This window comes from Zonotrichia albicollis, chromosome 12 (genome assembly GCF_047830755.1).
Source record: "Zonotrichia albicollis isolate bZonAlb1 chromosome 12, bZonAlb1.hap1, whole genome shotgun sequence".
NCBI lineage: Eukaryota > Metazoa > Chordata > Aves > Passeriformes > Passerellidae > Zonotrichia > Zonotrichia albicollis.
This window is the reverse complement of record NC_133830.1, coordinates 14055308-14078579: the sequence shown is the minus strand read 5'-3', so window position 1 is coordinate 14078579 and position 23272 is coordinate 14055308. Positions and strand designations below refer to the sequence as shown.

Below are 23272 nucleotides of genomic sequence, written 5' to 3'. Positions count from 1 at the left end.
TTTGGGCCTCAGTTTCACCACAGGGTTATGGAGGAGCAAGTGCTTTCTGGGGGGAAGCTGTAGACCACCAGGCAAGATGAGGAGGAGGGGCAAGGATACCCGGCTCTGTCCCCTCCCTGGGGACTTGGCAGGGGTGAGATGGGACCTCAAGGTGGGACTGAGGTGTCCAGGCAATAGTAGGGGCTTGGCCCCAGGGTCGTTGGATGCAGAAGGGAAGGAGAAGGGCCCACGCTGGTGTAAAACCTTGAGCAGCTGCTGGAGCTTGGTGACAGTGGCACCCAGAGGGGTTTGGGACACCCAGCCCATCAGCCACCCTCCTTGGGCACCTCGGTGAGTGTGGAGGGCTGTAAATAGCTGTACATGGGAACACAGGGGTGACCAGGGCTCAGTAAGTGCCCGTGCTACCAGGGGTACCCCCAAATAAACGCTGGCATTGGGACAGACGTGGGCGCCTGGTGTGCTCTGTAGGGGATGGGCCTGGCCCCATCACGACACCCCCTGAGCCCTCCCAGGGCTGCCTCTGGGGCTATGGGGTCACCATGCTGGGGCAGCCCAGGGGCTGTGGGCAGGTGCCACTGGTGGGTGGCACTGCTGTGTGTTGGGGTACACCGGGCTGGGCTGGTGCCCCCACTGGGTGTTGCTGAAGGCACTGGGAGCACTCAGGGTCACTGCTGGGGGCACAGAGAAGTGCTGTGGGCCCTGAGGAAAGTTCTGGAGCACCAGGATGCTGGTACTGGCAGCATGGAGCAGGGGAGAAAGAGCAGAGGGCACTGAGGATGGTAGTGGGAGATGCTGGGAACACCTTGATTGATACGGGGGTGGTACCAAGTTCCTCTGAGTAGTTACAGCAGCCACTGAGGTCAGTTCTGAAAGGTTCTGGGCTCTATTGGAGGTAGTACTGGACACACTGGAGGTTGATACTGGGAGGACTGGGAGAGGTACTGAGGCATTAGGGTTTGGTAGTCGGAGCTGGTGGTACTGGGCAGTACTGGGAGCAGCGGAGGGGAAGTGGTGATGGTTCTCTAGGGTGACTGGGGGTCGTAGTGGGCAGTACTGGGAGCAGCGGAGGGGAAGTGGTGATGGTTCTCTAGGGTGACTGGGGGTCGTAGTGGGCAGTACTGGGCTGTGGCAGGGCAATGGAGATGGTGCTGTCCTCCTCTGGCCAGTCCTGAGAGGCACTGTTGTGAGCCCTGGGCTGTACTGGGAGCACTGGGCTGTACTGGGAGCTGTGCTGGGCGCTCCCGCCCTCTGGCGGCCGAACGGGGCACTGCAGGAGAGCCGCTGTGCGGGGACGGGGAGTGCTGGGGACAAAAGGGGGATCCAGGGGGGAACTGGGCTGTACTGGGGCCACTGGGGCAGCCCTGACAAGGCCTGGACCCACCAGAGGTGGGGGGACACTGAGGAGTTCCTTGGGATACTCAGTTTTGCTGCGGTGGCCTCATGGTGGTGGCAATGGGGGGCACGGTGGCACGGGGGGGTACTAGGGCCATAAGAGGGGGGCACTGGGAAGGCACATTGAGGGACCCAGAGACATTGGGAGGCCTCACTGCCTTTGGGGTGGTAACACAGAGGCGGCACTGCAGTGTCCCTGGGTGTTGGACAGGGTTTATTGGACTGGAACAGGACATGGAATTGCCTGGGAACACTGGGGTTTCTTCCATAGTCACTGGGCAGTGTTACTGGAGAGGCTTTGGGAACCCTGTGGAGGGTATGCAGGTATCCCTGAGGACATGATGCAGGTGTTGCTGCAGGGCCTGGGGACACTGTGCAGGTGACACTGAGCTGGCCTGGTGGCACTGGGAGTGGCTGCGCAGGCACACTAAGAAGTGCACCCAGAGGGCATGGAGACATTTGTGGAGGGTTCTGGAAGGGTTCCTGGGGACACAGGATGTGCTGACTGAGGCTGACATTCTGTCATTGTGGGGAGCGCCCACGGGGACACTGGCATGGTTTACCGGGGTGGGACAGTGGGCACTGCTCCAGAGCAGGGGGTATGACCAGGTGAGACGGGGACAGTGGGGACATTAGCTCCCACTCTGACCAGATCCCAGCAGACACAGCATCCCACCCCAGTTTCAAACCCCTGGGGTCCACAGCAGAGCTGGAGATGAGCAGGGGTCCCACTTCGCCCAGGGTGGCCGGGTCACTGCCCCAGCCCCCGGGTGGAGGCAAAGCTGGGGCTGGTGGGGCCGGGGCACCCTCCCGGCAGAAGTGCTGACTCCGGGAACCTCGGGATTGCTGAGCTCAGCCCGCTGCAGATTGCAGGGGGTTTTATCGGGGGGGCCCGGCTTAAGCCCCCCGGCGGGCGGCCCCGCGGGACCTTGGCCCCGTCCTTGTCGCACACGGGCGGGCGGCGGTGGCAGCGGCGGCGGCGGGCGCGGGAGCGAGCGCTGGAGGCGGCAGGAGGCTGGAGCTCGCTGCCCATCCTGGTGCTGACCTCCAAGGAGCGGGCGCTGAACCGCAGGGCTGCGGGGCTGACCATGGGAGCCGGGGCCAGCGCCGAGGAGAAGCATTCCCGGGAGCTGGAGAAGAAGCTCAAGGAAGATGCTGAGAAGGATGCCAGGACCGTCAAGCTGCTGCTGCTGGGTAAGGGGGACACAAAACCCTGGGGGACATAGCCATCCCTTGAGCATCCCACCCTAACAGCCTACCCAATGCTCCCCTGAAACCTACCAGTGCCCCCCAACCCAACCAATGCCCCTCATCCCAACCAGCACCCCTCAACCCATCCAGCACCCCTAAACCCAACCTGTGCCCCTCAACTCAACCAGCCCACCCCACAGCTGCTCCAAAACCCAACCAGCCAATCCTCTGGCTCCCAATACACCCCCAAACCAAGCAGCCCACCCTCACAGTGCATTCAACATTCTCCTGACTCACCCAGGACCCTTAAAACCAAGCAGCCCACCCCAAGATCAACCCCATTCCCAGCAGCCCTAAACCAAACCTCCCCTTCTCAAGAGCCCACCCAATGTTTCCCTGATCCCTCCAGCACCTTTGAGCCAAACCAGCACAACCCAGGAATGTCCCCAACACCCTCCCACTCCCAGGCATCCCTAATGCCAACCAACCCCTCCCCAGTAAAACACCCAAAGTTTCCCTGACCTCACTCTAAACCAAATCAGTTCAACAGTCCCCAAGCCCCAGCTCCTAAGCACCCCTAAACCCTGTCAGCCCACTCTAGCAGTCCTCTGACCCCCACAGCATCCCTAAAGCCAAGCAGTCAACCCAAAAAGCCCACCCAATGTTTCCTTCCCCCTCGGCACCCCTAAACCCAACCAGCCACCCCAACAGCCCCCCCATTTCCAGGATTCCCTAAACCAGCTCATCCCTCCTTGCTCAGCACCCCTTACCATGTGCCCCAAACACTACAGACCATCTCAACAAGAAGATGAGATCCTGAGATCCTAAGGTCCCAAGATCCACCCTAAGATCCCTCGTGATCCATATATCCCTCAACCCAACCAGCCCTCCTAACACTCCCCCAAGCCCAGGTCCCCCAAACCCAACCAAACCACCTTAAGAGCCTTCACCCACACAACCTATCACCACCCCAGCCTGTGAGCATCCCCATGCTCCTGGGGACCCCCATGCAGCCCATCCCACCACCCCATGCATGTCCCTGGAGCCCCCTTGTGCTGTGTGTCCCTCCCAGTCCTTGCCAGTCCCCCAGGGGTGCCTGAGGATTGGGGTGCTGTGTGTGTGGTGGGGCCTTGGGTGGCATCACTGTCCTCACAGCCTGGCCCAGGACACATCTGCATGCACAGCCACAGGTTTGGGGCATTGCGTGGTGGGTGGCAGGGTTGCGATGTCACCATGTCCCCAACCCCTCCCCTGGGCTCCTGAGTGTCCTGGCTGAGCTGCTCCAGATCCCATTAGACGCAGCAGCTCAGGCTAACCTTAATGCCACTGGCACCAGGCTGTTAATCCCCCTGCACACCCATGGAGCCAGCACAGCCAGCAGTGCCCACAGCCATGCCAGGCACCAAGGCTCTCAGAGAGCCAGCCCGGGCTCAGCTGCGAGTGCCCATGGCACCACCATGACCCTGCTTTGTCCCCTTAGGAGCAGGGGAGTCGGGGAAGAGCACCATTGTCAAGCAGATGAAGTAAGTGCCAAGGGGGGGTCACTTGATGGTGCCCACCATGCACAGTGTCTGTCCCACACTGCAGCCATGGTGTGCCCTATCCCACTGTGCCTGAGTGCCCCGTGCCACTGCCATGGGGTGCATCCATTCTGTGGCTCAGTTCCACCCAGCTCAGCCCCACGCCTGTGATCTTACCCGGCCAGGATCATCCACCAGGACGGTTACTCGCTGGAGGAATGCCTGGAGTTCATTGCCATCATTTACAGCAACACACTCCAGTCCATGCTGTCCATCGTGCGGGCCATGACCACCCTCAACATCCAGTACGGGGACACGGCTCGCCAGGTGAGGGGCATTCCATGTGGGACAGGAGTTCCTGCAGCCCCCAGGCCCCACTGACCCTCTGTCACTCACAGGACGATGCCCGTAAGCTGCTGCACCTCTCGGACACCATCGAGGAGGGGACCATGCCCAAGGAGATGTCAGAAATCATCGGGCGGCTCTGGAAGGACTCGGGCATCCAAGCCTGCTTTGACCGCGCCTCCGAGTACCAGCTCAACGACTCTGCGGGCTAGTACGTGCTGGGCTCAGGGAGCGTGGGTGGGATGGGCATCAGGGGGTTCCAACCCGTGTCTCATGCCCACCACGTGCCTGGCCAGCTACCTGTCAGACCTGGAGCGCCTGGTGACCCCCGGCTACGTCCCCACAGAGCAGGACGTGCTGCGCTCCCGCGTCAAGACTACTGGCATCATCGAGACCCAGTTCTCCTTCAAAGACCTCAACTTCAGGTGGGAGCCAGGCCCCAGCGAGGGCTGGTGCCGGGGGGTGGGCAGGGAGGGGGGTGCTGACCCTCCTTTGTCCTGCCCAGGATGTTCGACGTGGGTGGACAGCGCTCAGAGAGGAAGAAGTGGATCCACTGCTTTGAGGGCGTGACCTGCATCATCTTCATCGCGGCTCTCAGTGCCTACGACATGGTCCTGGTGGAGGATGATGAAGTGGTGAGGAACGCTCACCACCTCACAGCCCCTCTGCTTTGCCCCGGCCATGACACAGGTGTCACCACGGGGCTGTGTCCCTCCGCAGAACCGCATGCACGAGAGCCTGCACCTCTTCAACAGCATCTGCAACCACCGCTACTTTGCCACCACCTCCATCGTCCTCTTCCTCAACAAGAAGGACGTTTTCCTGGAGAAGATCAAGAAGGCCCACCTCAGCATCTGCTTCCCCGACTATGACGGTGAGTGTGGCGGTGGCTGGGGGTGGTGGGGCGCTGCTGGAGGGCTGGGTGCCACCACCCCCGCAGGAGTCCCCACCAGGTGTCCTCAGCACCCCACGCAAGTGGCGCTGCATGAGCCTTGCTGAGGGACAGTACAAGCTTTACCCAGCTGAGGGAGCACTGGGTAATCCCGGGCCGGCATTTTGGCGGGGGGCCAGTCCAGGAAGGGATCCTGCTCACTGCCCCACCACCAGGTCCTAACACTTACGACGATGCCGGCAACTACATCAAGCTGCAGTTCCTGGAGCTGAACATGCGGCGGGACGTGAAGGAGATCTACTCCCACATGACCTGCGCCACCGATACCGAGAACGTCAAGTTCGTCTTTGACGCCGTCACTGACATCATCATCAAGGAGAACCTCAAGGACTGCGGGCTGTTCTGAGCCCCGGCCGAGCACCCCCACCCGGGACCAGCCCCACCGCTGACCCCATTCCACCTCCACAACCATCCCCGCTTGCCCCACACCCCTGGGATTTGACCTGCCCAGCTCCAAAGCCACCCCTGGTGAAGTGGGGGGGCACAATCTCACACCCCCTCCCCACCAACTCTCCCCCTGTGGGGCCCCCAGGTCTGCTGGGGGTCTCTGGGGCTCCAGGTCCTAGGGGCACCCGGATGACCCTGTATACTTTGGGGTGCTGCAGGTAACCCTCAGAGCTGTGGGGGACGGGGGTTGCCTTGGGTGCTGAGGGTCCCTGAGTACCCCTTGGAGCAGAGGGCTGTTTGGGGGTCCTGGGTGTCCCTAGGTACTTGAGGGATCCTGGGGTGTCCCTGGGTTCCCTTTAGAGCTGACAGGTGCTGGGGTTCCCAGATAACCCTTGGCATTGGGGAGACTGGGGGATTTTGGGTGCCCCTTGGTGTTGGGAGTCCCTGGTACCCCTCGGAACTGAGGGATGCTAGGGGTTCCCTTGGGTGCTGGGGGGTCCAGGTGCCCTCTGAAGCTCTGGGTGCTGGGGTGGTCCCTCGGGTGCTGCTGGGTGCCCCCCTGGAGCTGGGGGTGCTGGGAGTCTCCACAAAGTCCAGAGCTGGGGGTCCTTTGGGTGTGGGGTGTCCATGGGTGATCCCCAGGACAGGGGGTTCCTGTGGGCTGCTGGGTGCAAGGAGCACTACATCGCCCTCTGGGCTGCAGATCATTGGGTGTTCCTGGGTTCTGGGTGGCCCCAGGGACTGATTGTGTGATACTGGGGCTCCCCTGTGCCACCATGTCACCATTGCAGAGCCAGGGGGCGGTCATGTGTTTGTTCCCCCCCACCCCACAGCCCCTCGGGGTAGGGTTCAGCCCTGCAGCAGCACCCCAGCTACACCCCCAAGGGTCCCCCCACTGCCCTCACCTCTCACGAGCAGGGGCTTCTCCTGACCCCAGTGGGATGCCAACCCACCTTGTGCCCCTCTCCCACCCCTGGGGCCCACCCCAACCCTCCCACAGAGGTGAAGCCCCCTGCCCACTCCCATGCCACACAGGGCATTTCAGTATATATAACGTTTCTCTCTCTTTTTTTTTTCCTTTCTACATTTTATTATTTCAAACGACGTGAACAGTTTGGTAAAACATCCTGTGGGAAAAGCGAGGCCGCAGGCACCGGCTGGAGGGTCCCCCTGTGCTGGGGGGACAGCGGGGGCCGCTCTGTACAGCGGGCTCTCCTCGCCCAACGCAACAGCTAGCCCTAAAAACTAGGCTTAGAAAGAGGGGGGGGATAGAGGCAGTGGGCAGCACCCCCTGCCCACCCTCCTGCCTGAGCTGCCCATCGGCATGGGGGCAGCAAGGCGGGGTGGGGTGCAGACCCTCCCCCCCAAAGGCACACGGTTGGGGGGTGGGCTGGCCACGGAGGATGCCACCACCACGTAGCACTTGATGCTTTTAAATAGTTTGGTAAAAAGGTTTGTTTAAAAAGTAACATGTGCCCAACCGGTGTGGTGTGGTGTTTTTTTTGCATGGTTTTGGGTTTGGTTTTGTTGTTTTTTCTTTTTTTTGGTTTTTTTTTTTTTTTTTTTCCTTTTTTTCTTTCTTCTTTCTTTTCTGGTTACTAAAAGGAATGTCATCGGTCGTGTTTGTGGCTGGGTGGGCATCCCTGAGGGGACCCTGTGCCCCCCGTGCCAGCAACACTTGCAATGTAAACAGTGAGAGCACCAGGGCTCGGAGTGAATGAAATGGGGGCTGAAGGGTTGAGGGGGTACAAACCAAGATTAAAAACTTGTCTTCCCTGGAAGGGCAACGCCGGCGAGGAGGAGGACAATGGTGGGGGGCAAACACGGCCGGCAGGGGGTACGTGGGCCCTGCCACCATGCTGACACTCAAAAAGTCTCTTTACGTGGTGGGCGGAGGAATGAATCAGAAGAGAAGCAGGAGTGGGAGATGGTGTGGTCCTTCCTTTGCAGCTCCTAGGAGAGAGAGGTGGTGAGCAGGGGAGGGTCTGGGGAAGGGCAGCCTGCAGCTGAAGGATGGTCCATGACCACCACCCACCTGAGCCTCAGAAGAGACCACAGTCCTTCAGGTTGTTTTTGATGATGACGTCGGTGACGGCGTCAAAGACGAACTGCACGTTCTTGGTGTCCGTGGCACAGGTGAAGTGGGTGTAGATCTCCTTGGTGTCCTTTCTCTTGTTCAGGTCCTCAAACTTGCTCTGGATGTAGCTGGCTGCCTCATCATACTTGTTGGCCCCTGGGCAAGAAGAGACACTGGGCTGCCCCACAGTTGCCCCCAACCACCAAAGGGTTTGGGCTTGGCTTGGCCCTCCACAGCCACTGTCCTGTGGCCAAATTGAGGCTCCAAAGGCAGAATGACCCTCAGACAACCACCCTTCAGGACAGCTGCCCTTTGTGTTGGGCATCACTCCCCCCACATCTCCTGGGGCAACCCAAACACCCATCACACCCCACTTGCTGCCCCAACCCACTGCTCCTGCCAGGAGGGCAGGGGGCACAGAGGCTCCCAGTGGTACCTGTGTACTCAGGGAAGCAGATGGTGAGGGAGCTGTGCACAATCTTCTCCTCAAAGAGGTCCTTCTTGTTGAGGAAGAGGATGATGGACGTGTCTGTGAACCACTTGTTATTGCAGATGCTGTCAAACAGCTTCATGCTCTCATGCATCCGGTTCTGGCAGGGAAGATGGCAGCATGAGCCAGGCAGGGACCCGCAGGCAGCACCCACCCCACTGCTCCCCAAACTGCCCCCCCTCATGCTCCTGCCTGCCTGGCCAGGGGATGGCAATGGCCCTGCAAGGCTTGGGCCACCCTGGCCAGGGCACTGGTGGCCACCAGAGGAGGGGCTGCCACCCCAGCCCCCCACAGAGGGGACAGCTCATGGCACTGGTTCCATGCCCATGACTCACCATCTCCTCATCTTCAGCCAGCACCAGGTCATAGGCACTCAGGGCCACACAGAAGATGATGGCTGTCACCCCCTCGAAGCAGTGGATCCACTTCTTCCGCTCCGAGCGCTGGCCTCCCACGTCGAACATCCTGCAGCAGGGGGGTGACACGGGATGGATGGCAGCTCCCAGCCCCACCACCCTCACCCCATGCCCTGCCTCAGTGTCCCCAGCTGCTGCAGCAGGAGCAGCACTGGTGCAAGCAGAGCACAGTGCCTCTGCCCCAGGGATTTTGCCAGTACTGAGGATCTGCCCTGGCTTCTGCTGCCAGGACAGTGCCCAGGCTCATTTCCCAGCCAAAGCAAATCCCTGACGTCAGCTGGGGCAGGATCAGGCCACCTTTCCCAGTGGTTGTCAGTGTCATGGTCCCCAGAGACCTGCTCCAGAGCAGGCACAGCAGAGCTTTGCCAGAGACCTTGGACCAAGGGGAGCCAAGTCAGTGTGGGCTCAGCAGGACTGTGGCAGCAGCAGGGCTCAGGGATGATCCTGATACACCATGTGCCTCTCCCTCCACAGGCAGCAGAGGATGCCCTGCCTCCATGGAGAAGAGCCCAGCAGCAGCATTCCACATCCACTGCCATGCCCAATGCCAACTGCTTGGCTGGAGGGAAGGCTTCCACACTGCATTCCCCCAGACCACCCTCACTGCCACCCCCAAAGTGCTGCCCTGGCAATGCACAACCAAGTGTCTCCATTCTACCAGGGTGGCATCGGGGTCCCTGTGAGCCCCCTGCATTCAGAGAGGACCCCAGCAGATCTTTCTGACATCAGCTCTGTTGCCATGGGACCAAATTCCCTGGGGATGTGCACAATGGCAGCTTTTTGCCTCCGAAACTGGAGCCCTTATTATTTCCCGTGGGTTTTCAGTGGAAAGCAACCGCAGGGTGCCAGCAGGCAGCACTGCCACTGCCTGACCCCGAGCCCCCAGCTCCTGCCCAGCGCCCTTCCTGCAGCGGAAGCAGCGTCACAGCAGCGGGAGGAGGGACGCCTTCCCCCTCCCCTCCTCGCCAGAGCCTGGATCCGCCCCCAGGCTCAGTTCTGTGAAGTGTTTTTGAGGCCGTTCCAGCTATTTCAGCGGTTTCCGCTCTCTGAGGCAGCAGTTCCCGCCATGAGCAAACCAGGAGGCGGGGAGAAGTGAGTGCACACAGTGTGTCCCATGCTCCACCTGAACAAGGGGAGGAAGGGGTTTGTTTGCTTTCAAAAAGGCAAAAGGGAAAGATGTCAGACATACTTGAAGTGCAGGTCCTTAAAGGTGAAGTGAGTCTCTACAATGCCCGTGGTCTTCACCCTGGTGCGCAGCACATCCTGCTGGGTGGGGATATAGTCAGCACGGGCTATCCTCTCCAGGTCGTTCAGGTAGCTGGGGACAAAGAGGAAAGGTGCTGTGGGAGCTGGACACTGGGGCACAACCCACCCAGATCCCATGGGACATCCCCATCCCCTGTGCATCTCCCAGCATTGCTCAGTTGGGGTGGGCAGTGCCAAGCTGGGATGCACAGCAGAGTCCCCCGTGTGCATCCCGGAGTAACCCCACATCCCTGCCAGACACAAGCAGGGCAGGACACCAGTGGCCAGGGACACACAGCACCGAGGGACTGGGGGCAGTGTGCTGGCGCTGGGAGCCAGGCAGAGGATGCAGCCAGGGCTGAGGGGCTCACCCCGTTTCCCTGGCCGTTTGCACGGGGGGAAATGGCAAGAGGAAAATATTCAGTGCTATGGCAACCAGCCGCAGTGCCGGCGGAAACAATCGATGGCGCCATGCCATTTATAGTCAAAAACACAAAGGGACGGCGTCCTGGGAGGAAGCAGGAGGTGGGAGGCTGGAGAGACAGGGAGCAGCGCCGTTGGGGGCTGCAGGAGTCCTGAGCCCCCCGGGAGCATCGCCCACCTTGCTGCCTGCACAGCCACAGGTGGTGGCTGGGTCCCCAGTGTGAAACACCCACCAGCACTGATGAGGGCTGCCAGGGGGATCAAGGCAGGTTTTGATTTCTCCAGCTCACATTGCTTTAATTGGGTTACTACAAACGGGCTCCTTTAAGCAAATTAGGCTTGTCTTAATTAAGGCATTTGTGGCCCTGTAATCTGGTGAAAGCCAGATTACAGCCCGCGAGGCCACAGGGATCCTTGGCTCCGACTGCAGCACGGCCACTCGCCAGCTGCTGGGAAACCCTGCAGCGTGTCAGGGCAAGGCCAGGGCTGGAGGTGCCCCAGGAGCCTGCTGTGGGTGTGAGGGTGGGGGACCTGCACGTTTCTGCTGCAGAGCAGCTCAAAAACAGCCGGAAACACACATGGCCTCTGGCTACGAAAAACAGGAAACGCCACAGCAGGGCCCTGCGCAGCGCCACAGGCTCTTGGACATTGCACCAAGCCCCAGGGTGCTGCCGAGCACCACCCCGGCACTGTTGGAACTCCCAGAGGCAGAGGAGGACCGGGATGGGGGCTGCTGTGCTGCAGAGGGCTGGGGCACAGGTGGGCTGTGTGCTGGGTGGGCACAAGGCTCCTCATTCCCACACTGTCCTGCTCTAGCAGCACCGTGGGCACATCATCCCTGTGTGATGGGCAAAGGATTGGCCACTGCACAGGGATCTCCACGGGGCTGGAAAAAGGCTGGAGCAACAGCTTGAAGGTGCTCCTAATTAATGGTTGTCCAACCCCCACCATGTGCTAAATGCTGCATAATGGCACTGACAGTGACAGGCACTTGGCAGACACTGTGCAGATACACCTGCTCCAAATGTGTGTGCAAGCTCCCTGGCACCTGCTGGGTGTTCTGTGCTTCCAAACCAACACCCACTGCCAGGGAAATGCCAGGGCTGGCTGGGGAGTGATGGGGCTGAGCAGACAGGAGCTGGGGAAGGTGGGGTGTGACCATCAGGAGGAAGTGAAAGCTGCGGGTGCTGGGGGAAAGAGCTGACAGGAGCTTCTCCAGGACTGGGGCTTGCCAGGAGCTTTCCTGCAGTCTCCTCCCCACAGTGACCTCAGTGCAAAAGAGAGACCTGACACTGCTATGCATGAGGGGACAGCTGGGAAATGGGATGGCAGCAAGTCCCAAGTGTGCAGGGATCCCAGGCAAGGCCAGGCTTGGTGGGGTGTTCCTGGCACACCATGAGCTCCCCCCACACTGCTTTACCATAATGGGTCTGGGTGGAGAGGGTAGGAGGGCACTGCGCAAACTGAACACAGACTCAGCTGTGTTGCTCTCTCCAGCAATGGTACATTAGGCAGATTAACTTTATTTATTAATCTCTTCAAAAATAAACCCAACCAGCTGCAGCAATCTACCTAAACACCAATTTGCTGGGTAATGCACAAGTATAATGCCAAGTCGTTCTGTATAAAAATAGTTAAAAGAAAAAGAGAAGCCTCTTGAGCATCCTACTCATCCTCTTCAGACCTAGAGTGTCCCCAGGACTTTCCTTGGAAATTTTTCTTGCCTTGACAGCAAGAAATTTTTCTTGCCTTGACCCATGAAGGGTGATGAGGATGGGCTGTGCTCATGAGTGGGCAGCCAGTGGAGAGCCTCTTCTGGGGAAGGGCAGAGGGGACAGAGCAGGGGCAGGAGGGGGATGCCCCAGTGCCCCCCTCCCAGGGTACACACACCCCACCAGAGAAGGAAACAGCTTTCGAAACATCCGCCTTCCCAGTTCCGCTCGGGCTCAGCCCCAGCACCCTGCAGGAAGTGGCAGCACCAGCTCCTAAGCCTGGGGAGGGTGAACAGCAGCCCCTGGGGGAATTTTCTGCTGCTTCATAAAAGCACTGTTGCTCCCAGGGCTCAGCTGAGCTGGGTAGAGGAGGGGGCACTCACTAGGCAGCAGAGTCGTTCAGCTGGTACTCTCGGGAGCGGTTGAAGCAAGCCTGCACCCCATTGTCAGCCCACAGTCTCCGGATGACGTTGGCCAGGTCCTCAGGCATGATGCCCTGCTCCTCAGCAGTTGAGGAGAGTGCAAACAGCTGCCGAGCATCATCCTGCAGGGATAAAACAGCTGAGCATTGGCACGGACTTATTGAAGCTCACTCACTCAAAGGATCTGATGGGAGCCCACCAGGGAACAGCAGGGCTTGGGCTGAGCCACCTTTAATCCTAGTCTAGTCTTGGACACATCTGTTTAAACCACTGAGAACCCTCCTCCCTGCCAGGCACAGTGGGAGAAGGAGGGCACCCACCGCTCTGGAGGAGTCTCCAAAGTCAATCTGCAGGTTCCCCATCGCCTTGATGATAGCCATAATGGACTGGATGGTGTTGCTGTAGACCACAGCTTTGTACTGCCGGCACTCCTCCTCTGAATAGCCATCCTCATGGATGATCCTGGGGCAGGGAAGAGACACAGGCAAGGTCAGCCCTTTGTGGGGTACCCCAGGATGCTGCTCCCCACCCATGCTCTGTGGCAACACCAACTGGGAGCTTTCCCTGTCAGGCACTGTTTTTGGAGCCTGTGGCCAATGCCTGAGCAGTGCCAGCCACAGTGACAGTGCAGGGACCACTCACTTCATCTGTTTGACGATGGTGCTCTTCCCAGATTCGCCAGCACCTGTGGAGAAATGAGAAGGGATGAGGTCCGGTGCAAAGCCAGGAACCCTTACCCTACTGGGACACCTGCCCAGCCCACAGAGGGAGTGCAGCAGGTGCTTCAGCCATTGGAGAGGCAGCATTAGCCAGAGCAGATGACTGGATCTACACTGGAAACGTCAGGACCAAAAAAAGAGGGAACAAAAGTAGGGCCTGGGGGGCCCTCCCAATAGGTCCCAAGGGAAGAAATGACACCTGCTCTGGGCCAGGAAAATGGCATCAACACACTAACATTTTCCCCACAATCCTAACATGCCACAACTGATGGGCAATTCTGGCTTTGGCTGAACCTGGGGACTCCCTGTGACGAGGGGACCAAGCCCTGTCTATCACCTATCTATCCCATCTCCAGGCAGAACCTGAGATGCCACATCCCCTCTGTGCTGAGGAACAATGGAGCACCAGCCCCAGCACATATCCACAGCTGGAGGCAGCAGCAGCCAGGATGCAGGGATGCTTGTGCCACAAAGTACAGGCAGGGAACTGGGGAATAAGTTGCGACCTCCAGCAGCAGCTCAAGCGATCCCAGCGGGATCAGCCGCCCCCGGGCTGGTTCTTAAATAGCGAGCACTTCCCAGCCTGCCGGGTCCTGAGCCCCAGCCTGCTGTGGAGGCGGCTGCCAGCAGGGAGAGCCGGTGGCTTTTGGGGTCGTTTTGTTTTTCAGCATCCAATCGCAGGGTTCTGTGAGTTCAGCGAGACAGTCAGAGTGCCTAAGGTTCTCCTTCCCCCACCCTGTCCCCTAGGGACGTCACCCCACGCAGGCAATGTGCAGCTCAGCTCAGCCCTCCCTCCACTGGCTGAGAGCAGGGAACAAGCAAAGTCACCCTGGCTGCAAGAAAGGGGAAGCCAAAAGGGGAAGCTGAAAGAGGCATGTCCCTTGTCCCCTCTCTGTGCAGGGAGTGTCACGAGATGGATGAGTGCCTGGCTTGTCTTGCCCCAGGACCCCCAGCAGGATGAAGCCCCTTTGGCTGGGGACAAGTGTGGTCCCTGCCTCCAGGTACAAATCCCAGAGGATCTCCCAAGCAAAGTCCATCCCTGTGTCCTCTCACAGACCTTTTTGTGGGTCCCCAATGCTGCCCTTGGCCATGGAGCTGCCCTTACAGGGGGCCCCAAGCAGGATGGTGCCAGCATGGCCACAGAGGGGGCAGAGATTACAGAGGAGGTTAAAAAAAAAATCAGAAAAAAAAGTAGCAGATTATGCTAAAATTAACTGGGAAAACCAGAGCCCATCATGCCAGCTGAGACATGGTGGCAGGGAACAAACTCTTTGTACCCATGTCACCAGCCTGAACACCACCAGGTGACAGACATGCACCCCCAGGGACACCACTGCAGGCAGTGCTCGGGGCATGGAGTGCCCTGATGCTGGGGCCATACTGAGGCTACAGAGACCCTGCATTTACCACTGGAGCACCTTGCTCCGTGGTTCCCATGCTGTGTGTGCCATGGGAGGGGCTCTGCTCAGCTCAGAGGGCAGTGCCCAGCACAGCAGGGGCTCTCAGCCCTGCTGACCCATCCTCCCCCAGGATGCTGACGCGGCACCGGGCACAGCCCGGCCAGCACTCGTGGTCAGTGCTGGCAGCTCCCGCCTGGAGCTGGGAGCAGGGGGAAGGACTCGGTGCAGCCCTTCAGTTTTTTCCATTAAATATCTCTCATTTCTAACACCATCCCATAGCACTGGGTCTGGTGGCCAGTGGCATTCACCCAATCCTTTCTCAGTGGGTGCCGGGACAGGGAAACTGTGGCAGGTGGCAAGCAAGAACCTGGATTATCAGCATCTCTGAGGTGAGGTGCCAGACAGCCATTCCCAGCTCCTCCTCTCTCTGACCCTGCCTGACATTTTTTCCCTGCCAGGAGGGAACAACCCTGCCGGGGCCTCCTGCTTTCCCCGGGCTGGGTGACAGTCACAGAGTGACCGTCACCAAGGCTGGCTATTTCCTTGCAAACTTCCTCCACATCTCCCGGCTCCTTCCCATCCCCCTGAGGAAGGCAGCCATGTTCCAAGTCAGCACCTCTGCCTCCCAGCACAGGAGATTGCACACTTGCAGTGAGCAGGAATTTGGATGTGAATTAACAGCCCCCCCTCCCCACGCGGGGGACCCTCCCCAGCCCCCTCCATGAGCGCGGCGGAGGGGAAGGATCTCCAATCCCCGGAAAGCCCCAGCTGCCGCCCATTCAGCCCCAAAACAATTCCTGGGCTGGATGCCAACTGCCAGTTCCCACCCTGCAGCCCAGCCCGGGCAGGATGAGGCAGTGTCAGAGGAGCTCTGGACTCCTGTGCCGGCATATCAGGGTGGGGTGGAGACCCCCCATTAGCATGGGCTGACCCCAGGGCTGTGCTTCCTCCAGCCCTGCCTCTCTGCAGGCAGCGCTTGTTCCCAGGGCAGCGCCTGGCAAAAACAGGACGAGAGCTCTCTCTTGGGCTCATTTCCTCCTTTCTTTGTTAAAAATAATCTCCAAAAATTTAAAATAAGCAAGCAGCTGCCTGGCTCCAGAACTCCCTGCTAATCCACTGGCAAAAACTTTATTGAGCCAACATACGTATTCTGCAGCCCATGATTTATGGTGCTTTCTGGGCAGCAGATATTTAGTGCAATATATGCACATACTTCTGGGCAGCACCTACATAATCCCTGTATTTTAGGAGCTGGCCAACGGTTTCAGGATCCACCTCACCCCCCACCACTGACAGGGGATTTTCCATTTTTCCACACGACACAATCCTTTCAAATATTCAGGCATAGATGGAAGCAACGCATAGCTGGAAAATTCTCATTATGGGGGAAAAGTTGAAATTCAATCCACCAGCAGGTCCAGAGCCATCGCCAGCACCCAGAGGCCCATCCCCTGCTGCTGTCCCAGCAAGCTTTCCCAACCTGGCAAACAGCAGCTATTATTTGAGCATGGATTTACAGATGGGTTTTAGCTCTGGACAAACCCACCAATCCCCTCCCCTGCAGGACAGACAGACAGCAGGACAGAGTGACGGCTGCAGAGCCCACCCCCCCTTGGCACCTGTGAGGTCCCCACCATCAAATGGGACAGACAAAGGGGTGTGTTAAAAGCAGAGTTACCCTAAAGACTCCAATAACAAAAAGAGATTCCCCTCGACATTTTCCTTCCTACCCAAAATAGATGGAAAATTGCTGTAAAAATAATCACATTTTTTTAAAACCCCACAGTGACACAGGCCGTTTTTCCCAAGGGCCATCCCATTCCAGCACAGGGCTGGCTGCTTCCCAGAAGGAGCCGTGCATCGTTGGCTGGTGGAATGCCACGTCCTCAGGCAGGACCTTGAAAAATTGGGGGGTGCAGACCCCCTGTCCAAGGCAGCTGATAGAGATGCAAAAAAAAAAAAAAAACCAACATAAAAATAAATAAAACAGAAATAAATTGGTAGCACGAAGGATGCTCAGGGCACACAGGGAGGAGGTGGGCTGGGGATGGTTTCCCAGGGGGAGCATGGAAAATGCACCCCCGGTGCCAACACGGGTTGCCGGTGTCCACAAGCTGGACAAAACTATCCTTGTGCTGGGCTTTTTCCAGGAATCCTGAAACTTTGCTGCTCTGTTTCTGCCCCTGCCATGGCCAGAGTGCTCCCTCTCCCCCTGCACCACTGCTGCCATGTGCCCTCAGGCCTGGGTGCCATTATCCCATCCACCCTGCCCTGACAGGATAGGGCCTCATCCTCTGCCACAGTCGGGATGCTGCTGGCACCCAAATCCCCCTGGCAGGGTTTTCCACACCCGAATCCCCCCGGCTGGGTTTTCCACACCCGAATCCCCCCGGCTGGGTTTTCCACACCCGAATTCCCCCAGCTGGGTTTTCCACCAGGGATGGAGGATTACTCAGCTCCCCTGGCTCCGGTGATTCAAGCAGTCTCCGGGCCGGAAAGCCGCGCTCCGGCCTGGAGCAGGAAACGCGGTGGCTGCGGAAAGGCCAGGCCAGCCCTGGCTGTCCCCTGCCTGGGGACACTGTGATCCCAGCCCTGGCAGGCTCAGACCAGGGGACACCATAAAGCTACACATATACATAGGTGAAGATAGATATACATATTTATATGTGCTTTAAATCAATGTATATGTTGCTCCATAAAAAAGTAAGATGGGTGGTGTGTGTATATATATATACACATACACACATACAAAAGTTAAAATATAAAATGCATTTCCAATGTACATCTGTAAAAATATATGCTAAGCATACACATATAAGCCTGCTGCTTCCCCTGGGCAAGGTCTAAGTGCTCATCTTGGAGCAGAGGGCAGCTGCCAGCCCCTAGGACATCACCAGTGGGGGCATTGTAGTGACCCATCCCATCCCAACCTATCCCAAGCTGATACACCAACTTCAGGGGTTGGATATCATATCCCTCTGGATTTAACAGCACTGAGTTCTTCCCTGGTCCCCCTCACTGTGACATCTCCTAGCCCATCACAAAAAACAGCATTAGGGCTCCCAGTGTCCCCACTGAAGGGAGAACCCAAGCCCTTCAACAGCCAGGACAGAGGAAGGAGTAGGGGCAGAAACAAGCCCCAAGACAGGACCAAGCACAGCAAAGCAGGCGGCTCACACAGAACCCAGGGCAATTCTGGAGCCACACAACCTCTGAAAGTCACAGCTGGTCCCTCCCTTCCTCTATTTTTATGCAAGCCCCAAAAAAAAAAAAAAAAAAAAAAAAAAAAAAAAAAAAGCTGCTTCCGAGCCCTGCCCAGCCGCTGTCTGTCCCAGGCAGGATCTGGATCTGGTACAGGCAGTTCCTACATGACGTACCCTGGTGCCACCACGCCAGCAAGGGCAGTGTCCTCATCCCAGGGTCTGCAGAGACCCCTGGGGATGAACATCATCACCCTACCAGTGCCTTCTCAACCTCTAACACAGCTGGGAAATCCATCACTTTCCTAATCCTCCAAAGATAAGAAATAAGGGGCTTTGAGCACAGCAATCACTTGTCTGCTGCCAATCCTCAATCCCCCTGGAGCATCCCAGCTCCCACAGCCAAGGAAGTGGCTTGGCCAGAACACTGCTGCCCAGCAGAAACAGCCACTGACTGCAGGGCTTTGTGTGCTAGGGATGGTGAGGAGCTGACCGTGGCACCAGGAGGTGCTGGAAGTATGGGGCAGATGCTCCAGGTGTTTTTAGATGTCAGTGATGGCTCCTTGCCCCTCCCAGCACCAAAACCGTGGGAGACTGGTGGTTTCCAGTAGCAGAAAGGGACACATTCTTTGTTTGGGGGGAATTGCTTTGCCTGGGGGATGTTGCTTCATCTGGGTCTTCTCTCCACCAGAGACTGGAGCTTCAAACTATCTGGCAGACACTCACTTTGCCAGACCAAACAGCACAGGAAAACCTGAAGGCATGGACAGGTGCCACAGCAGGAGCAGTGCTGTGCCCATGCCTGCAGAGCTGTGCACCACTGGGGCGTCCTGGCTGTCCCCACTGCCCTGACAGTGTGACCATGCCTCCCCAGCTCAGCCACCACGGCAGAGGAAAGGCAGGAGGCGGTTCATGCCCACATACAGAGCACAGCACAGATCTGAGGCACCTGCAGCAGTCAGCCCCAAGCCTTCTCTGCTCCTACACTGCTGATGCCATCACCACACACCGAGACTGGTGCCTTCCACTCACATCCTGCCCTGCCTGGCTGTGGTGCTCAGCTCCAAAGCTCAGCTGTGGGACACCATGAGTTGACACCAAAAATATGCCACACTTGGAAGAGACATTCCCTCTTCATGCTGTGGTTGATGCAGCACAAAGGGTGAAGCTGGTTTTCTCTTTAGTTTTTGCCTCCCTTTTTCTGGAGGAGGTAGGAGGGCTGCAGCCCTCAAGGAGGACCCTGGAGCTCTGCCTTGCTGAGAGTGATGAGGAGCTGTGGTGCTAACCAAAAGGCACATGAGGCCTCAGGTCTCCTCAAAGCTTCCCCTGACCATGGGGAAAAAAATAAACCATACAAAGGACAAGCAGCAGGGAGGTGGGAGCATCCCCCCAGCACTGGGTCCCACCTCACAGAGGGGACATGTCACAAGCCCCAGGCGTGCTGGCCACACCTGCCCAGCAGCTCCCTGTCAGCTCGGGAGGATTTTCCGGCCAAGGCTCAGCTCGGAAATGGGCAGTGCTGACCCAAGGCTGTGGTGCCATTGACACCTGAACAGCTGCAAGGAGAAGAAAAGGCCATTTTTTTAATGTACAAAAAGAGCCATTTTGCTCTATTTTTGGCTTTAGAAAGCAGCTGAGATCAGAAATGCCGCTCGTAAACACTGGCCCCAGCAGAAGGGAGTGAGGACATCCTCTTCCTCCTCCTGCCTCCACTTCAGGACAGAGCAAGACCCAGGAAAGGGATGTCAGCCAGTCAGCCTACAGCAAAATCCTGCTCCTTGGTGACGCTCAGCACCAACAGGATGGGCCCTCCCTACACAGGCACCCAGAGCTCACAGCACCAGGTGATACTGCCTGGACAGTCCCAGGAGCCTCCCAAGGCTGCAGGCGCCAAACCCCCTTGGCCAGCGACCTCCCCATTGCTCCCCATCAGGCCCTGGGCTGAGAGGAGCAGACCTGGCAGCAAAGCCAGCACGGGAGCAGCTCACAGCAAAGAGCCACCACGTGCTCCTCCACTATCCCACATATCCCACGGGATTCCACTCCCCTCACTCTCCCTTCCACAGGAAAAAAACGGGGCAGCGAGTGTGCCCAACCATGGAGCCCCCCAGACAGCACAGACCCCCTCCCAACGTCCCCAGGATGGGTTTTGTTGCCAGCACTGCTGGTGCCAAGGCAAAAAGAATCAAAATAAAACAAAACGCAAAAGAGCCGCACTCTGATAAAGGAGCATTTTGAGGCGTTAATTACGTATTTCTCAAGGCAGGCAGGGGTTGAGCAAATAAAGGCCTGCCGGATTTCAGCGTGACTTCCTGCTGCTGGCAGCTTCCTCTGCAGACAGCAGATGAGTCCAAAGACATTTTCTGTCAGGGTTCCCTCTGTCCCGCTGCCCCACGGTGCCACGGGAGCCTCGCAGCTCCCAGCTTGCACCTGGCGGGAGGCCCTCCCTGGGAATTTCGCAAAGGGAATAAAAAACCCAACTGGGAGTCATTAAGAGAAATAATGAATTAAAATAACGAAGTGCTGCCTTGCCCGCAGGCACAGGGCAGGGCTGTGAACGCCCATGGGAGCATCACCAGGGTGCTTTGAAGAGGAAAGCGGCCCGTTATCAGTACCCAAATCGAGTGTCCGTGAGGCAGAGAGCCCCTGGGCTGTGGGGGGCCCTGCCCGTGGCAGGCAATGGCCCAAGCCCCCCAAACTCCCACGGAGAGGGCAGGGTGATGGAGAGGCTCGGGCCTGTCCCAGGGCTCCAGTGGGGAAGGCACGGGGCAATGGGTGGCTCTCAGCCCCGTTACCTCCACCACAGCCAGAGGTCAGGGTAAGAGCAGCCCAGGGAGGAGTCCAGGGATCCTGGGCAGGTGGGACGGGGTGCCCGAGCTTGCAGGACCTTTGCTGGGGGGGGACATCCAACAGGTGAGTGGGGACACCCCCACCTTTGTCCCAAAGGGATGGACACTGACCAGCCGGGAGCACAGTACCATAGTGGGGTGGCAGCTAATTGTGGGGGGATCCCCACAGCCCAGGGTGGGGTGGCAGCCTCTCTGAGGGGCACCCAAGGCTTGCTGTAGGGCCAGCACCCCACTGCCAGGGGGATCCCCAAAGCCTGGAATGGGCCGGCATCCTGCTCACAGAGGGGTGGGGAAAGAACCCCAATGTGGAGGGGACCCAGAGTCTGCTGTGGGTACAGGGCGTCATTCCTGTGGGGGAACCCTGGGAGCTGGGATGGGGTCAACATCCCACTCCTGGGGGGAATCAGATGGGGTCAACATCCCAATCCTGGGGAGGAGGGCATCCGTGGAAACTGGGATAAGATCAATAACCCCCTCCTGGAGGAAATCCCTGGGATTTCGGATTGGATCAACATCTCACTTTTGGGAGGGATGCCTGGGATGGGATCAACACCCAACTCCTGGGGGGGATCCCTCAGACCAGGGATGGGATCAACATTCGACTCCTGGGGGAAACCCTACGGCCTGCTGCTCCATCGGAGGGGGGGGGAACCCGGAAGCCTGGGGCGGGGCAGGCCCCGGTTCCCGGGGACATCCCCGCGGCCCGAGATGGAGCCCACAGCTCACCGTGGGGAGAGCCCGAAGCCTGGGCTGGGGCCAGCATCCCACAGACGGGGGATCCCCGGGGCGGAGCACTCCGGGCGCTGGTACCCAGGATGGCCCCGGGGCAGCGGGGGGTGGAGGCGGCGAGGCCGCCCGGTTCCGGCCGAGCCGGGCGACGCAGCCAAGATGGGGGGCCCGAGGGTGGGGCCCGGGGGGTCTTACCCAGCAGCAGCAGTTTCACCTCCCGCGCCGCCTTCTCGCCGTCCTCCCGCAGGTTCTTGTCGATCATGCGAGAGCGCTCGGCGGCCGCCTTGTCCTCGGCGCTCACGGTGCAGCCCATGGCGGCGGCGGCGGCTGCTGCGCGCCCGCGGCTCTGCCGGCCCGGCCCGGCCCGCCCCGACAGGCCCCGCCCTGCGAGCCCGAGGGGCGTGGCCAACGGGGCGTGGCCAAAGGGCGGGGCGCTGTCGGGGCGGAGCTGGTGGGCGGGGCTTGCGGGGCGGGGCCGCTCGGTGTCGGCGCGCGGGCCCTCCGGCGGCAGCGGCCGGTAACGGCGGGGGAGGGGCGGGGGTACACGGGCTGTGAGGGACAGGAGTGAGCAGGGACACGGGGTGGCCCGGGATAAAGCACGGTGTGTCCCGAGATGGACGCGTGCATGGGACACGGTGTGTCCCAGGATAGACGTGTGCGTGGGACACGGTGTGTCCCAGGACACACATTGGAGGGAGACGGAATCTGGGTGCTGCGTTTTGGGGCCCTTTGGGTACAGAGCAGTGGGTGCAGCCCTGGGAACGGTGGTTCCGGTGATGCTGTGTTTCAGGGCTGCCTTCTGTGGAGTCTCGGTGTCACAGGGTGGTGGCTCAGAGCTTGAGCATCTCTCACTCCTCAGGGTCCCCTGCCGCAGGGGAAGGAGCTCCTTGGCAAGTTCTGGGGCTGGGGGTGCCTGTGACAGGGGATGGGTCAGGATGGGAGTGAGCAGGATGGGGCATCTCCAGGTTTCTCCCAGAACAGGGGCTCCCTCAGGCACTTGCCCTGTCCCCCATCTCCCAGGGCTGCTCCCTGAGGAACCAGAACTCCCTACAGGTCCTGAGGAGGGGGCCAGGTGTGCCCACTGACCCAGGCGGCTGGTCTGTGCCCAGGTAGCCACCCTCACTCCATGCCAGCCCCACAGCATTGCCTCATGCCTGCCCAGGCCCTGCAGCCTCTCCACACACCCCAGCGGCACCAGCTGAGCAGGATGAGGGCAGCCAGGGATGCTCTCCACTCAGAATGCCAGGGGAAGGGTACAGCATCTCCCGTGGGGTCTGCAGGCCTGTGCCCGTGGGCCTGCTGTGGGGGAGCAGGGCTGTTCCCGTGGGAGCGGGCTGCCGAGCTAATAAGGCTTTGCTAACGAGCTGGCACTGAGCCCAGAGCTGGGGCCAGCTGAGGGAGCGAGGGGCCAGGGCCGGGGGGGCTCACCCCCACTCCACACTGTGCCATGGGCAAGGGCTGGGGGCTGGCCCTGAGGGCACTGGGGGCACCCACTGCCCTGGCACCATGCACGAGATGCCCCAGCACCGCTTCCCTGGAGCCCTGCTTCCAGAGCAGCCCCAGCACTCTCCAGCACTGCCATGGCACTTGCTGGGCTCCTGCTCCTATGTATCCCACTCCTCAGGAGTCCCACTCCCCAGGGCTGTGCTCCCACTCGTGTCCTGTTGTCCTGGGGATCCTGCTCTCACAGGTGTCCTGCTCCCCAGGGATCCCACTCCCTCACAATCCAATTTCCCCAGGGTCTAACTCCCACAGGGGTCCCTGCACATCCATGTCCGTGTGTCTGTGCTGTCCTGCTGTATG

The 23272-nt window shown here is 59.3% G+C and overlaps 2 protein-coding genes across 2 annotated transcripts; one reads left to right on the top strand and one right to left on the bottom strand.

Annotated features, from left to right (window-relative positions):
* Positions 1 to 2237: 2237 nt before the first annotated feature.
* Positions 2238 to 7238, top strand: GNAT1 (G protein subunit alpha transducin 1). The gene is made up of 8 exons (XM_005485477.3): positions 2238 to 2586; positions 4064 to 4106; positions 4289 to 4430; positions 4502 to 4659; positions 4745 to 4873; positions 4954 to 5083; positions 5169 to 5322; positions 5556 to 7238. Exons 1-8 carry the CDS (start codon positions 2481 to 2483, stop codon positions 5744 to 5746), a joined length of 1053 nt encoding a protein of 350 aa, XP_005485534.1. The 5' UTR covers positions 2238 to 2480; the 3' UTR covers positions 5747 to 7238.
* Positions 6854 to 21879, bottom strand: GNAI2 (G protein subunit alpha i2). Its single transcript, XM_005485476.4, has 9 exons — positions 21665 to 21879; positions 13215 to 13257; positions 12893 to 13034; positions 12534 to 12694; positions 9960 to 10088; positions 8690 to 8819; positions 8301 to 8454; positions 7823 to 8020; positions 6854 to 7740 (listed from the first exon to the last, which is right to left on the bottom strand). Exons 1-8 carry the CDS (start codon positions 21780 to 21782, stop codon positions 7830 to 7832), a joined length of 1068 nt encoding a protein of 355 aa, XP_005485533.1. The 5' UTR covers positions 21783 to 21879; the 3' UTR covers positions 6854 to 7740; positions 7823 to 7829.
* Positions 21880 to 23272: the final 1393 nt, after the last annotated feature.